The sequence below is a fragment of the Solanum verrucosum genome, unplaced genomic scaffold (genome assembly GCF_900185275.1).
Source record: "Solanum verrucosum unplaced genomic scaffold, falcon-dt-bn FXZP01000012.1, whole genome shotgun sequence".
NCBI classification, from domain to species: domain Eukaryota; kingdom Viridiplantae; phylum Streptophyta; class Magnoliopsida; order Solanales; family Solanaceae; genus Solanum; species Solanum verrucosum.
The window spans coordinates 2,513,289-2,524,826 of record NW_026020063.1 but is presented as its reverse complement, the minus strand read 5'-3'; the positions used below and the strand labels follow the sequence as shown (position 1 = coordinate 2,524,826).

The window sequence follows — 11,538 nt, the reverse complement described above, 5'->3', positions numbered from 1 at the left end:
TGATTCAAAAGGGTAACAAGCATCCGTACAGTTCTTTACTCAATCTAAACAACTAACAGAAGAGCAAGCTACTAGGAAAGTTGCTAATGTGTTAAGATTCGAGTTTCAACATTCCTTACTTAAGGATAAGGAAAATATTTAGTGGGGTGTACTCATACGATTTGAAATTTAATCAAAGTTTTGGCTTCTTAAGAAGTTGTACAGATGGCTATGAGGGTTATACAACTATTTTGGTTAGTCAAGGAGTTACAATTAGTTTATAACATCCGGAGCTTCAAATAGACGGCTATAGTTTCTAATAACTAGTTTGGCTGTTTCATAATTTTTCTAAGTGTAATTTTTTATTTTCAGTTCAGCCTTCTCACTAAGAAAGGCTATTTGTGTTCACATAATTTTTTATTTTCAGTTCAGCCTTCTCACTGAGAAAGGCTATTTGTGTTCACATTTATCTCATTTGGAGCTTCTCAATGAAAATATCTCTTGGTTATCTTAATTTAGTCTAGTTTAGTTCATAGTTAGAATTTCTTCTCTGATTCTCACATTGTATCATAAGAGAGATTACTAACAAGCACTTCTCTAATTTTCAAATTGTATCATAAACTAGATTAGTAATGCGTCATGGCTGGAACATTAGATGATTATCAAGATGGTGTTCATATTGTTGATCCAGCCATGATTGTATTGCCGAAACTCGATAAATCTGGACAGCAATAATGTGCAACTGAATCAGTGAAAAACAGTGTCGTTGCTGGTCCTAAAGAAGCTGATGAAGGTATGAAAAATGCAGCTAAGCATGTTATTTCTGTGAAGCAATTCTTTGATGAACAAGGAAATAACAACATTGCAGTATTTTAGTGATGAGTGGATTGTGGCCTCTCACAGAAAAATTGATGGTTCTAAGTCTCCAAACAACCAGTTGCACCATCAAAACGATGCACATGTTTGTTTGATGAAAGTAACTGTGTAGCTGAAGGTACATAGTTTAATGTGTTGCGAGATGAAAATTTTGGACGACAATTGATAGAGAATGAAGCTGGAGAAACGAATGTAGACCAGGTAGTTGGCAAAGATGCCCAGGAAAAATGCACTTCCTCAAATATTTCTCCATATGTAACGATAAGCAAGGAATAAATTACTTCGGATCATTCTACACCATCTTTGATTGACGTGAGTAATTCTAAACAAATTTGGAATGAATCAAGTGTTGCTGAAGTGTGGAATTTTAAACAGCTCACAACAGAATGAAAAAGATTTGAAGATGCTACTATCGAGAAGGAGCAAAATCTGAATGAGAGGCAACTGGCAGCCGCTGAGGATAATGTTGAAAAAAACTGTTTTTCGGCACTTGTGGCTGCTATTTTTATTTTATTTTTGAAATAAAAAATCTCAAGGCTAGAAAATGTTCAAAGGTGCAATGACAAACAGACCAAGAAAACTAACAGAATTCAGAAAATCACAACTACATAAATAAGAAAGGCAGAAAAGCCATGAACACTAACTAGTCTATGATCAATTTGCAGGCTCATCAACTTCTAGGGTCTCAAGTTCAGTCGTCTCTTGCTCAGCGTTCTGCAACCCCTTCTCAGTCTTCTTTCCTTTCTTAGAATTATATTACACACTCATGAAGGTTCCAATGGCTCTGTACTTTCTTCTGCAGTGCTCGTACAGGCCTCCATCAAACATCCTCCAGAAGTTCTTCTCACTCAGCTCGGGGACAACGTATTGTGGCTGGAATCCATGGTTTTTAATCAACCAAGTCTCCAACCTACGGACTGCCTCTATACCATCAAAGACCTCACCCCTCAAAATAGGTCCAGGATCATAGTAGACACCAACATTGGAGTATATTGAATGTACATCATGGGGTATATTTCAAGAGGTTGAATTAACTTACTACTACAATTTATACCATCAAAGTAGTAATATTTTACATTTCAATGGCTAACAACGTTCAGCCTCGCAAACAAACACCAAGAAAGAAAACCCACACTTGCAACCTTTGCTTTATTATTTGTTGCTGAAAGTTTAGACCCATTACCTGTCCTGCCTCATTAAATTATTTAATAGATTGAGTTTCATCCCGCCCCCACCCTACCCTATTTTCATCCCTACTTACGGCAAATCACTTCATAAATCAAAACTCAGTATTCTATTGAATATAGAGGAAAATTACAACAAAGTTTAAGGAGAGAACTAAATTGAAGTAAACGAGAGAGTTACCGGAGAGAATTGATGGAAATTGCTCGAAACTTTCTATTGCTTCCAAACAAGTGGAAGGAACTCACAAGAGAGGACAAAGATGCAGCACTAATTAGATGTCACGTAAGGATTCTGTACTCTAGTAAATTTATTACATGGTAGTGATTATACTAAGGCCTTTTCGGATACTTCTATTAGTCATCCATCTGTTTTTTTTGGGAAAAATCTTTGATTATATCTATCTCTGTTGATATCTAGTAGTAGTTCACCATTGATCTCTTTCTCTTTATTCTGTGAGATTCATATTTTCTTTTAACTTTAAAAGAATAAGAATCTTATTACCAATAGTTAATAAACTAGAAAACAAACAACTAGTACATCAGCTCAACTACTTGCTACTAAAACAACAACTAGGGGCATACATTCATCTCTTCAAGCTTCCTTCCTAAACTATTTCTCAGGGATCCTCTAAATAAACTAGAAAAAAAGAAAACTAGTACATCAGCTCAACTAATTGCTACGAAAACAACAACTAGGGGCATACAGATTGCTACTAAAACAAACAACTAGTACATCAACTCAACTAATTCCTAGTAAAACAACAACCAGGGGTATACATTCATCTCTTCAAGCTTCCTTCCTAAACTATTCCTCAGGGATCCTCTAAAGAAGATAGAAACTTGTGGATCAGTATTTTCAACATGAATGTAAGATTATGCTGCCAGGGACATTTTGTAAACTACTACAACAAACTTTTGCCTTTAGCTTGTTCCTACTCCAATTTTTCAGCCCATTTAAATGCTTTTCTAGGTACTCCTTGTTAGTGTAAAAGTTTACTACATATGGCTCTAGAGTACTCACATAATGAACTATAATTATTATTATCTTTTGATAAAGTAGGAGATTGTATAAATGATATCAAGAAGATGCTTGTAAATCAGTAGTTTCTATAGAAGATGGAAATTTGTGGATCGGTATTTTCAACCTGGATCACAAATTTATTCATCTTAATCGCAATATTTTAAGCTTATGCTGCCAAGGACATTCTGTAAACTACAGTAGCAGAGCTTTTGCCTTTAGCTTATGCCTACTGCAACTGTTCATCCCATTTAAATGCTTTTTAGGTACTCCTTGTAAGTGTAAAAGCTTACTCCATATGACTCTAGAATACTCACATATGAACTGTAATTATTATTATTTTTTGATAAAGTAAGAGATCATATAAATGATATCAAGAAGATGCTTGTGGATCAGTAGTTTCTAAAGAAGATAGAAACTTGTGGATCAATATTTTCAGCCTGGATCACAATTTTATACATCTCAATCAAAATATTGTAAGCTTATGCGGCCAAGGACATTCTGTAAACTAAAGCAGTAGAGCTTTTGCCTTTAGCTTGTGCCTACTCCAACTCTTCTGCCCATTTAAATGATTGTCTAGGTTCTCCTTGTTAGTGTAAAAGCTTACTCCATATGGCTCTAGAGTACTCACATATGAAATATAATTATTATTACTTTTTGATAAACTAAGAGATTGTATAAATGATATCAAGAAGATGCAACTTAGATAGTTAAAAAACAATGAGATTGAAGTTAATTACGATGCTAGGAGATGTGATGATTTTTATTTTAATATAACAGGGATTTTGATCATTTTTTTGTGTCTTCAAAACTTATTTGATTTTTTAGGAGAGGTTTGAGATTAATTTGGATGAGCATTACGTGAAAGATAGTTGCAAGGATATCCTGAAAAATAGAAGCAGGCAGTGGCGTTACAAGTTAAAACAACTATTTGAAAGTGCACACTCCGAGGAAGAAGCTCGTAAAATTGAAGTGCCAGAGTTGACCCCCGAAAATTGGAATAGGCTTTGTGACATGTGGATCAATCCACATCATAAGGTAATTTAGATTCATTTTATTGTCTTTGTTATTAAAGTTACAATATTTCTATTTTTTTTTGTAGAAACGATTCGACATAAACAAGGTCAATAGAACTAAGCTTAAATCTAATCATTTCATGGGCTCAAAAGAGTTTGTAGCGGCTCGTGCTGAAATGGTAAGTTATACCCTTTTTATTCTTTTAACTAATAAAAATTTAGTACTATTTCAGTTATTTTCTTATTATATAGGGTGGGACTAAACCTGAACGAGTAGAGCCTGATAGAATCGAGTTTTACAAGCATACTCATTACACGAGTGAAAAAGGATGGTCTTCTCTACAGGCTGAGACTCATTATGTAAGAAAATTAATATTTATACTTCATATACACACTGCATTTGACTGATTAATATTCTTCTGAAGTTGTTCCTTTTCCTTTAAATAGTATTCATATTTTTATGTAGAGCAACATGATTGATTTGAAAGATATATATACTTCGGGAGAGTCTTCCAGGACTATTGATGAAATTGTGGATACTGTTCTTGGTACAAAGTCGGGATATATAAAAGGCCTTGGTTATGGTCCAAAACCTAATACTACAAGAGCTACACAAAGGAGAACGGCAGAGTTAGAAGACTCTCTCAAAAAGGCGAAACAAGAAGCTGTTAGTGCCCAACATGACTTACAAAAACGATTAAATGCAGCTGAAACTGAGGTAGAAAACCAACAGTCGCAGATACTAGACCAGCAATCTCAGATTCAAGACCAATAGTCACAAATAAAAGCATTAAATTCTCAGTTGGACACTGTAGTAGCACGCCAAGAAGACATGTTTAGGAAGATACAACTCTTTGCTCGCTCATCGCCACCAAGGTTAGAAGTGATGCAAACTTATATGAGATTTTCTATTTGATTTTTTTTTAATAAATATATAAATATGTAACATTTAGTATCTAACTTTGCATATAATTTTTTATGATGCAGCGCTCCATCAGAAGGCTGACTTAAGGTATATTTCTATTTTTATTTTGCTAACTCAAACTTCATGTTTAATAAGTTGTAGTCTATACAAATTCATTATATCATGATGTACAAGTTAATACCTTACCTAAAACAGATCAATATTAATCATGCCCAATACTTTAAATTTCAGTTGCTTCTAATGTTACTGGAAAAAGTGTAGAAAATGATATAATCCATTTATAGAGGGAAGCATTGCTAGTAGCTAGAGATTAAGAGGAGATTTCCTTCTTATTACAAAATTTTGTAGCTTTTAAGACCATGTGAGTAGGATATGAACATTATAGAGTTACAATTGCTATCCTTATCAGTCTTTTACTCCTTGCTGCTAGTGTATCTGTTCATTGAGTGATGGTTTGGTATGCTTTTTCTTATTTTTTGATAGCAAAATTTGGTTATATGAGGCAACTAGTTTGATAGGTGTTCAAGAAAATGAAGATTGACATAAAAAGGGGGAATCTTAGTATGTATATGTTGTAGTAGCTATAAACAACTCATATTAGGACAACCAATTCCTTGAAACCAAATACTATAAGTGTCACGATAGTCCCTTATTTTCAAGCCCCCTTGCAACTTTGGTCTAACCATATTAGATCATTTAACTAGGAAAAACTTGTGTGCTTTACTGTTACCCTCCAAAGGAAGGTCCTGGAAATTGTTGTTAGAGTTCTTAGTAGTAAAAAAATCATGTTTAGACTTGGTTGTTACTTTTGAGATCTCTTATTATCCATGATAGTATTCATTAATCTCTTAATTAGAATGTTGTTATTGTTAAAGTTTATATTACTCCTTAGAGTTGTCTTGGAGGTGTGTTACTTTGTAAAGGTAAAGTTAATTAGTACATTACTAGATGATGTGGTAGTCAACATCTTGAGGAGAGTAGGAGATCAAAAGAAATATAATGTCTATCTTTTTTTTTGGTAACCATCTAAACATTACCATTGCTAAAACGAAAACATACACCTAAAGAGCCCTTGAGCACAACAACTGCATCTCAAGCCTCCAACAAGACACAAAACTAGTTACACTTTCAGCCTTTGCAGAAAAACACTACATCTGCAGGCTCTCTTTGATGAACTAAGTATGTCTATTCTATGTAAAATCTTCCTCTTAATTTGTGTGTGTATCTCAGCTGTTTGTATATGTACTCCTTTGAAAAAAATTCAGTTCTGCTCTCTCCGAGTATGGTAGATCATTATCCCCCAACTCGCAGCTATCACTTGTTTTTGAAACTGCTTCCATTTATTCCTTTTAATTTTCAGCATTACTTCCTTCACCTCCCCAGTTATATAGGCAAGCATGTCCATTGTTCAAAACCCCTGTTGACCTCAATGATCCATGGGCATTCACTGAAACAAGTGTTTGACTGTCTCCAGCTTCTGAGCATCACATAAACAACAATTAACTTCCTCCACTGAGATGTTCATCTTCATCAGCCTTTCCTTAGTGAGCAGTCTGTCTTCGACAGCTAACCATAGAATAAATCTATGTTTAGGTTGAGCCACTGCACTCCAAATGCATTCAGAAATATGTGAACTGTTGTGGTGTCCTCTAATATCAATATAGCTCCTTGTGATTGAGTATTCACCTCCCTTAGTCAACCTGTACCTATCTTGCATATACCAACGTCACATTTTTTCTTTCATGGTGTAAATCTTCCTCCAGTACTAGCTGCTATTTACAGAAGCTTTCTGGTTATGCATGATAGAAGGTGATTCTTTTTACTGTTGAATTACAAGTAGTTATAAGCAGATTTATTTAGTAACTTAACTGAGCAAGAGATTAACTAATGAGTTTAGTAGCTTAAATACTTCATATAGTTTCTAAAGAGGTTGGGTCTTAGTCTTAGACTAAAATAGGAAATTTTATTGAAGCAAATGCTTTGCAGGAACATATATAGGGCTGAGTAACTTGGTACAAAGAAGTGCAAAAAAATTTGATTGCTTATATCATAATAGAACTACTGTGCTTGGTAAGTAGGATAAACCATGAGGGCAAAGCCTCACTTGTACTAATTGTTAACTAAAACAAAATGAAGTCCATTTGGATAAACTAATGAATCAAAAGTAAACATCAGCCCCCACCCCACGAGCATAAATCCTATTATTATTATTATCACTTATTATAGTTTACAATCAATCATATTGGTCCTAGCAGAAAAGTAGTTGTCGTATCTGAAAATGAGACTGAATAGAACTCTTCCCAGATGGAAGAAATTGAATTGTAATACCAGGGACCATCTATCCAATAATTTTATAAAATTGCGCATTACAACATATGAAAGACAAATTGTGTTGTATATTTTACTTTTAAACATGGCATAAATACTTTAAATTAAATCTTAATTTTGTTTTATTTTCTTTTTTCACAGGTATAAAAGGGGAGAAATGAATCAAAATCGGTTGCAAGCTATGTGTCACCACATTATTGCTACTTTGGAAGGAACTTTTAATTATTTGTCTAAGTTTAGGAGTAATATTTAGTATATTTCAGTTAGATTTTCTTGTTATTGGACATATGTTACTTTTATTTAAGGAGTTTATAATGAGTTATTATCTCAATAGAATTTTCGTTGTTTTTAATTACATGATCATGGCTGAATTTGATTATTATCTAGCATGTTATATTGTTTAATTTTTAATTTATGCAACTCTAATTTAATAGATAATACCAATACAAAATAATTAAATGTCATTATTTATTTGTAATTAGTGACAAAATATTTTATCATCAAAAGAAATTTTTAGCAACGACTATATTAAACTTTTCAAGACAAATGTTTTTGTCACAAAATATATTAGTTCATTACAAGTTGACTAAATTTAGTGACAAAAAATGTATTGTCCTAGTACCTCTTTTTTATTGAATACGAATTATTTTTTTATGTTGTGACAATTGTAATTGTCACTAATCGTGATAATTTATAATGACAATATATATTGTCAGTAAAAATAATACTTTTAGTGAAAAAATGATAGATTTAACCACAAAATTATTAAGTTTTTTTATAACAATAAATTTGTCCCTAATTTATACATTTAAGGACAAAATATTTTTTGTATATAAAAAGTAGTCATTAGTGACGAAACTACATTTCTTCAACTAGGAAATACATATAACTTTAGAGACAATTAATGTCGTCACTAATTGAACTAAATAATTCGTGACGACATAATTTTGTCGATAGTAATAACATTTTTAGTGACAAAACATACTATTAACTACAAAAAAAAAAAATTATACTTTTTATGACAAATAAATTCGTCACAAATACTAATGCATTTGGAGACGATTTTTCTTTTTGTAGTTAATATAATACTTTTAGTGACGAAGCACTAAATCGTCTTTGTAAACTTTTAGCGACGCATGTTTAGTGATTACTAATTGACGAAATTTTTTTCGTCACACAAGATTTCAAGTGACGAAATTTGATTTATAAATGACGAAATTATTCGTCCCTGATAATCGAATTTGTTGTAGTGTGAAAGATTGCCCAAACACTTATTAGCATGGGTACATGAACACCAGATGAACTGCTGCTAATTTTGAAGGTAGCTCTAACTCATAAGCTACATTGCCAACTCTCTTGGATATCTTGTAATGACCAATGTACCCATGACACCCTTCATAGGTGAAACCTTCAAGTAGACCTAATCATCAACCTGAAATTCTAAGTCCCTTCTCCTAACATCTGTGTAGGATTTTTGACGACTTTGCGCTGTTTTCAGCCTTTCCTGAATAATTATCACCTTCTCCATGGCTTGATGAACAAAGTCTAGCCCTATCAACTCGGCTTCACTAACCTCAAACCAACCAATGGGAGATCTATACCTTCGTCCATAAAGAGCCTCATAAGGGGCCATTTGAATGCTGGAGTGATAACTATTATTGTAAGCAAACTCTATGAGAGGCAAGTGGTCATCCTAATTACCTTTGAAATCTATGATGCATGCCATCAATATATCCTCTAAGGTCTGAATTGTGCGCTCTGCTTGGCCATCAGTCTAAGGATGAAAAACAGTACTAAGGTTCACCTTGGAATCCAAACCTTTCTGGAAAGACTTCCAAAATTGAGAGGTGAATTATGCACCTCTATCTGGATGATAGACACAAGAACTCCATGAAAACTAACTATCTCTTGAATATACAATTTGACATAATCCTCAGTTGAATTTGTAGTCTTTACTGACAAGAAATGCTCTAATTTACTCATCTGCTCTACGATCACCCAAATCGAATCATGTTGCCTGCGAGATCGTGGTAAGCTATTAATGAAATCCATATTATAAGCCAGTAACGAAATCCATATTAATCATCCCCCACTTCCATTCCAAAAGAGCTATGTTCTGAGCCACACCATCGGGCCTTTGGTGCTCTACCTTGACTTGTTGGCAATTCAGGCACTTAGAAACGAACACTGCAATTCACCTCTTCAAACTACTCCACCAATAGACTTCTCTCTCAAGTCGTGATACATCTCTGTGGAACCGGGATGGATCGAGTATCTTGAACTATGAGCCTCTACCATGATCCTCACTTGGAGTTCATCCACCTTTGGTACATATAATCTACCTTGATACCTCAACACACCATCTCCCCCTTGTTCAAAAGTCATCACCTTTTGCTTATGAACATTCGCCTTTAGCTTAAGTAAAAGAGCGTATTTATCTTGTTTCTCCTTCACTTGGGACACTAGTGATGATTCAGCCCCATTCAACACCACAACCCCACCTTCACTGCAATCCAATAGAAGAAATCCCAAACGGGTAAGTCTGTGAACTTCCTTAGCTAACTCTTTCTTGCCTTAATCAACATGAGCAATACTTCCCATGGATAACCTACTCAAAGCATCAGCAACAACATTAGCCATACCTGGGTGATATAGGATACTCATTTCATAGTCCTTGAGAAACTTTAACCACCTCATTTGTTTGAGATTAAGCTCCTTCTGATTGAAAACATATTGGAGACTCTTGTGGTCGGTGACCACATCCACAAAAACACCATATAGATAGCGATGCCATATTTTTAAAGCAAACACCACCATTGAAAACTCGAGATCATGAGTTGGGTAATTCTTCTCGTGAATCTTAAGTTGTTTGGAGGCATAGGCTATAACCTTACAATTATGCATCAATACACAACCAAGTCCAACTCTGGACGCATCACAATAAACAATAAAAGCTTTGTACCCTCTGGTAGGGTCAACACTGGAGCAGTAGTCAACCGAGTTTTCAACTCCTGAAAGCTTTTCTCACAAGCTTCAGACCATTGAAACTTAGCCATTTTCTAAGACAACTTAGTCAACAAGGACAAAATAGATGAAAACCCCTCGATGAACCTTCTACAGTAATAAGCCAACACTAAGAAATTTCTTATATCAGTTGGAGATGTAGGTCTGGGCTAATTTTGCACCGCTTCAATCTTTTGAGTGTCAACTTAAATTCCTTCTCCAAATACAATGTGGCCTAAGAATGCTGAGGACTCAATCTAAAACTAACACTTAGAAAATTTGGCACATAATTCTCGATCTTTGAGGGTCTGGAGGACAATTCTGAGATGACTAGCATGATCCTCCTCATTCCTTGAATAAATCAGTATGTCATCAAAAAATACGATGACGAACATGTCAAGATACTACTTAAACACTCTGTTCATAAGGTCCATGAATGTTGCAGGAGCATTGGTCAAGCAAAAAGACATCACAAGGAACTCATAGTGACCAAAAAGGTCCTGAATGTTGTTTTCAGGATGTCACTTTCTCTTACTCTCAATTGACCAAGTTTGTCCGCCCCGAACCTATACTCTAGGCGTGGCCGGCACTTGAGAACCATCGATGGTCCCCAAACGAACCCTTGGCTTGGCTGACTACTTAACAAAAGACTTACTCAAGCAAAATGGGAACTCCAAATGCAAAGATTAATTCAAAATTGATTCAACAACAACTCAACTCAGTAAATGTCTGAAATGCTTAGTTAAACATAAGTAAGTGACTCAAAGTCTTAAAACATCATCAAGGGAAATAGTGAAAGACTCCGCAACTACTAACTATCTATGAAGCCTCTAAATACTACGATAGATGTCGAAACAAGACTCTTGACCAATTTAACATTACAAAAATAATAATGTGATGCCCTCCGAAAAGCAAGAAGGCTCACCAAAGCTAGTTGGAGTGCAAATAGTATCAACGAAGAGCCTGTTGATGACCCTGAACACCTGTATCTGCATCATAAATAAGATACATGTCGAATGACGTCAGTACATTGAATACACGAGCATGTAAGTGGAAACTGGAACGTGGATAATTGAACTGATAACATGGGAAACAATACTCACACAACTTCAATATGAAATAAAAAATAAGAGATGCAATCTTTAAAGTTTTTAAAATGGTAGATATCAACTCAAAATGTATAAAGATATAATAACATACTCTTTTATA

At 34.5% G+C, this 11,538-nt stretch overlaps 1 protein-coding gene across 1 annotated transcript; it reads left to right on the top strand.

Annotated features, from left to right (window-relative positions):
- Nucleotides 1-618: 618 nt before the first annotated feature.
- On the top strand, nt 619-4,848 carry LOC125823479 (uncharacterized). The gene is made up of 7 exons (XM_049502856.1): nt 619-649; nt 731-846; nt 1,669-1,719; nt 3,886-4,095; nt 4,160-4,252; nt 4,326-4,433; nt 4,540-4,848. The coding sequence occupies exons 1-7, from the start codon at nt 619-621 to the stop codon at nt 4,846-4,848; spliced, it is 918 nt and encodes a 305-aa protein (XP_049358813.1).
- Nucleotides 4,849-11,538: the final 6,690 nt, after the last annotated feature.

Coding starts and splice junctions, on each gene's coding strand:
- LOC125823479 (XM_049502856.1), top strand. CDS start 619: ATGGCTGGAACATTAGATGATTATCAAGATG. Junction 847..1,668: donor AAGGAAATAACAACATTGCA/GTATTTTAGTGA, acceptor GTGCTCGTACAG/GCCTCCATCAAACATCCTCC. Junction 4,253..4,325: donor TAGCGGCTCGTGCTGAAATG/GTAAGTTATACC, acceptor CTTATTATATAG/GGTGGGACTAAACCTGAACG.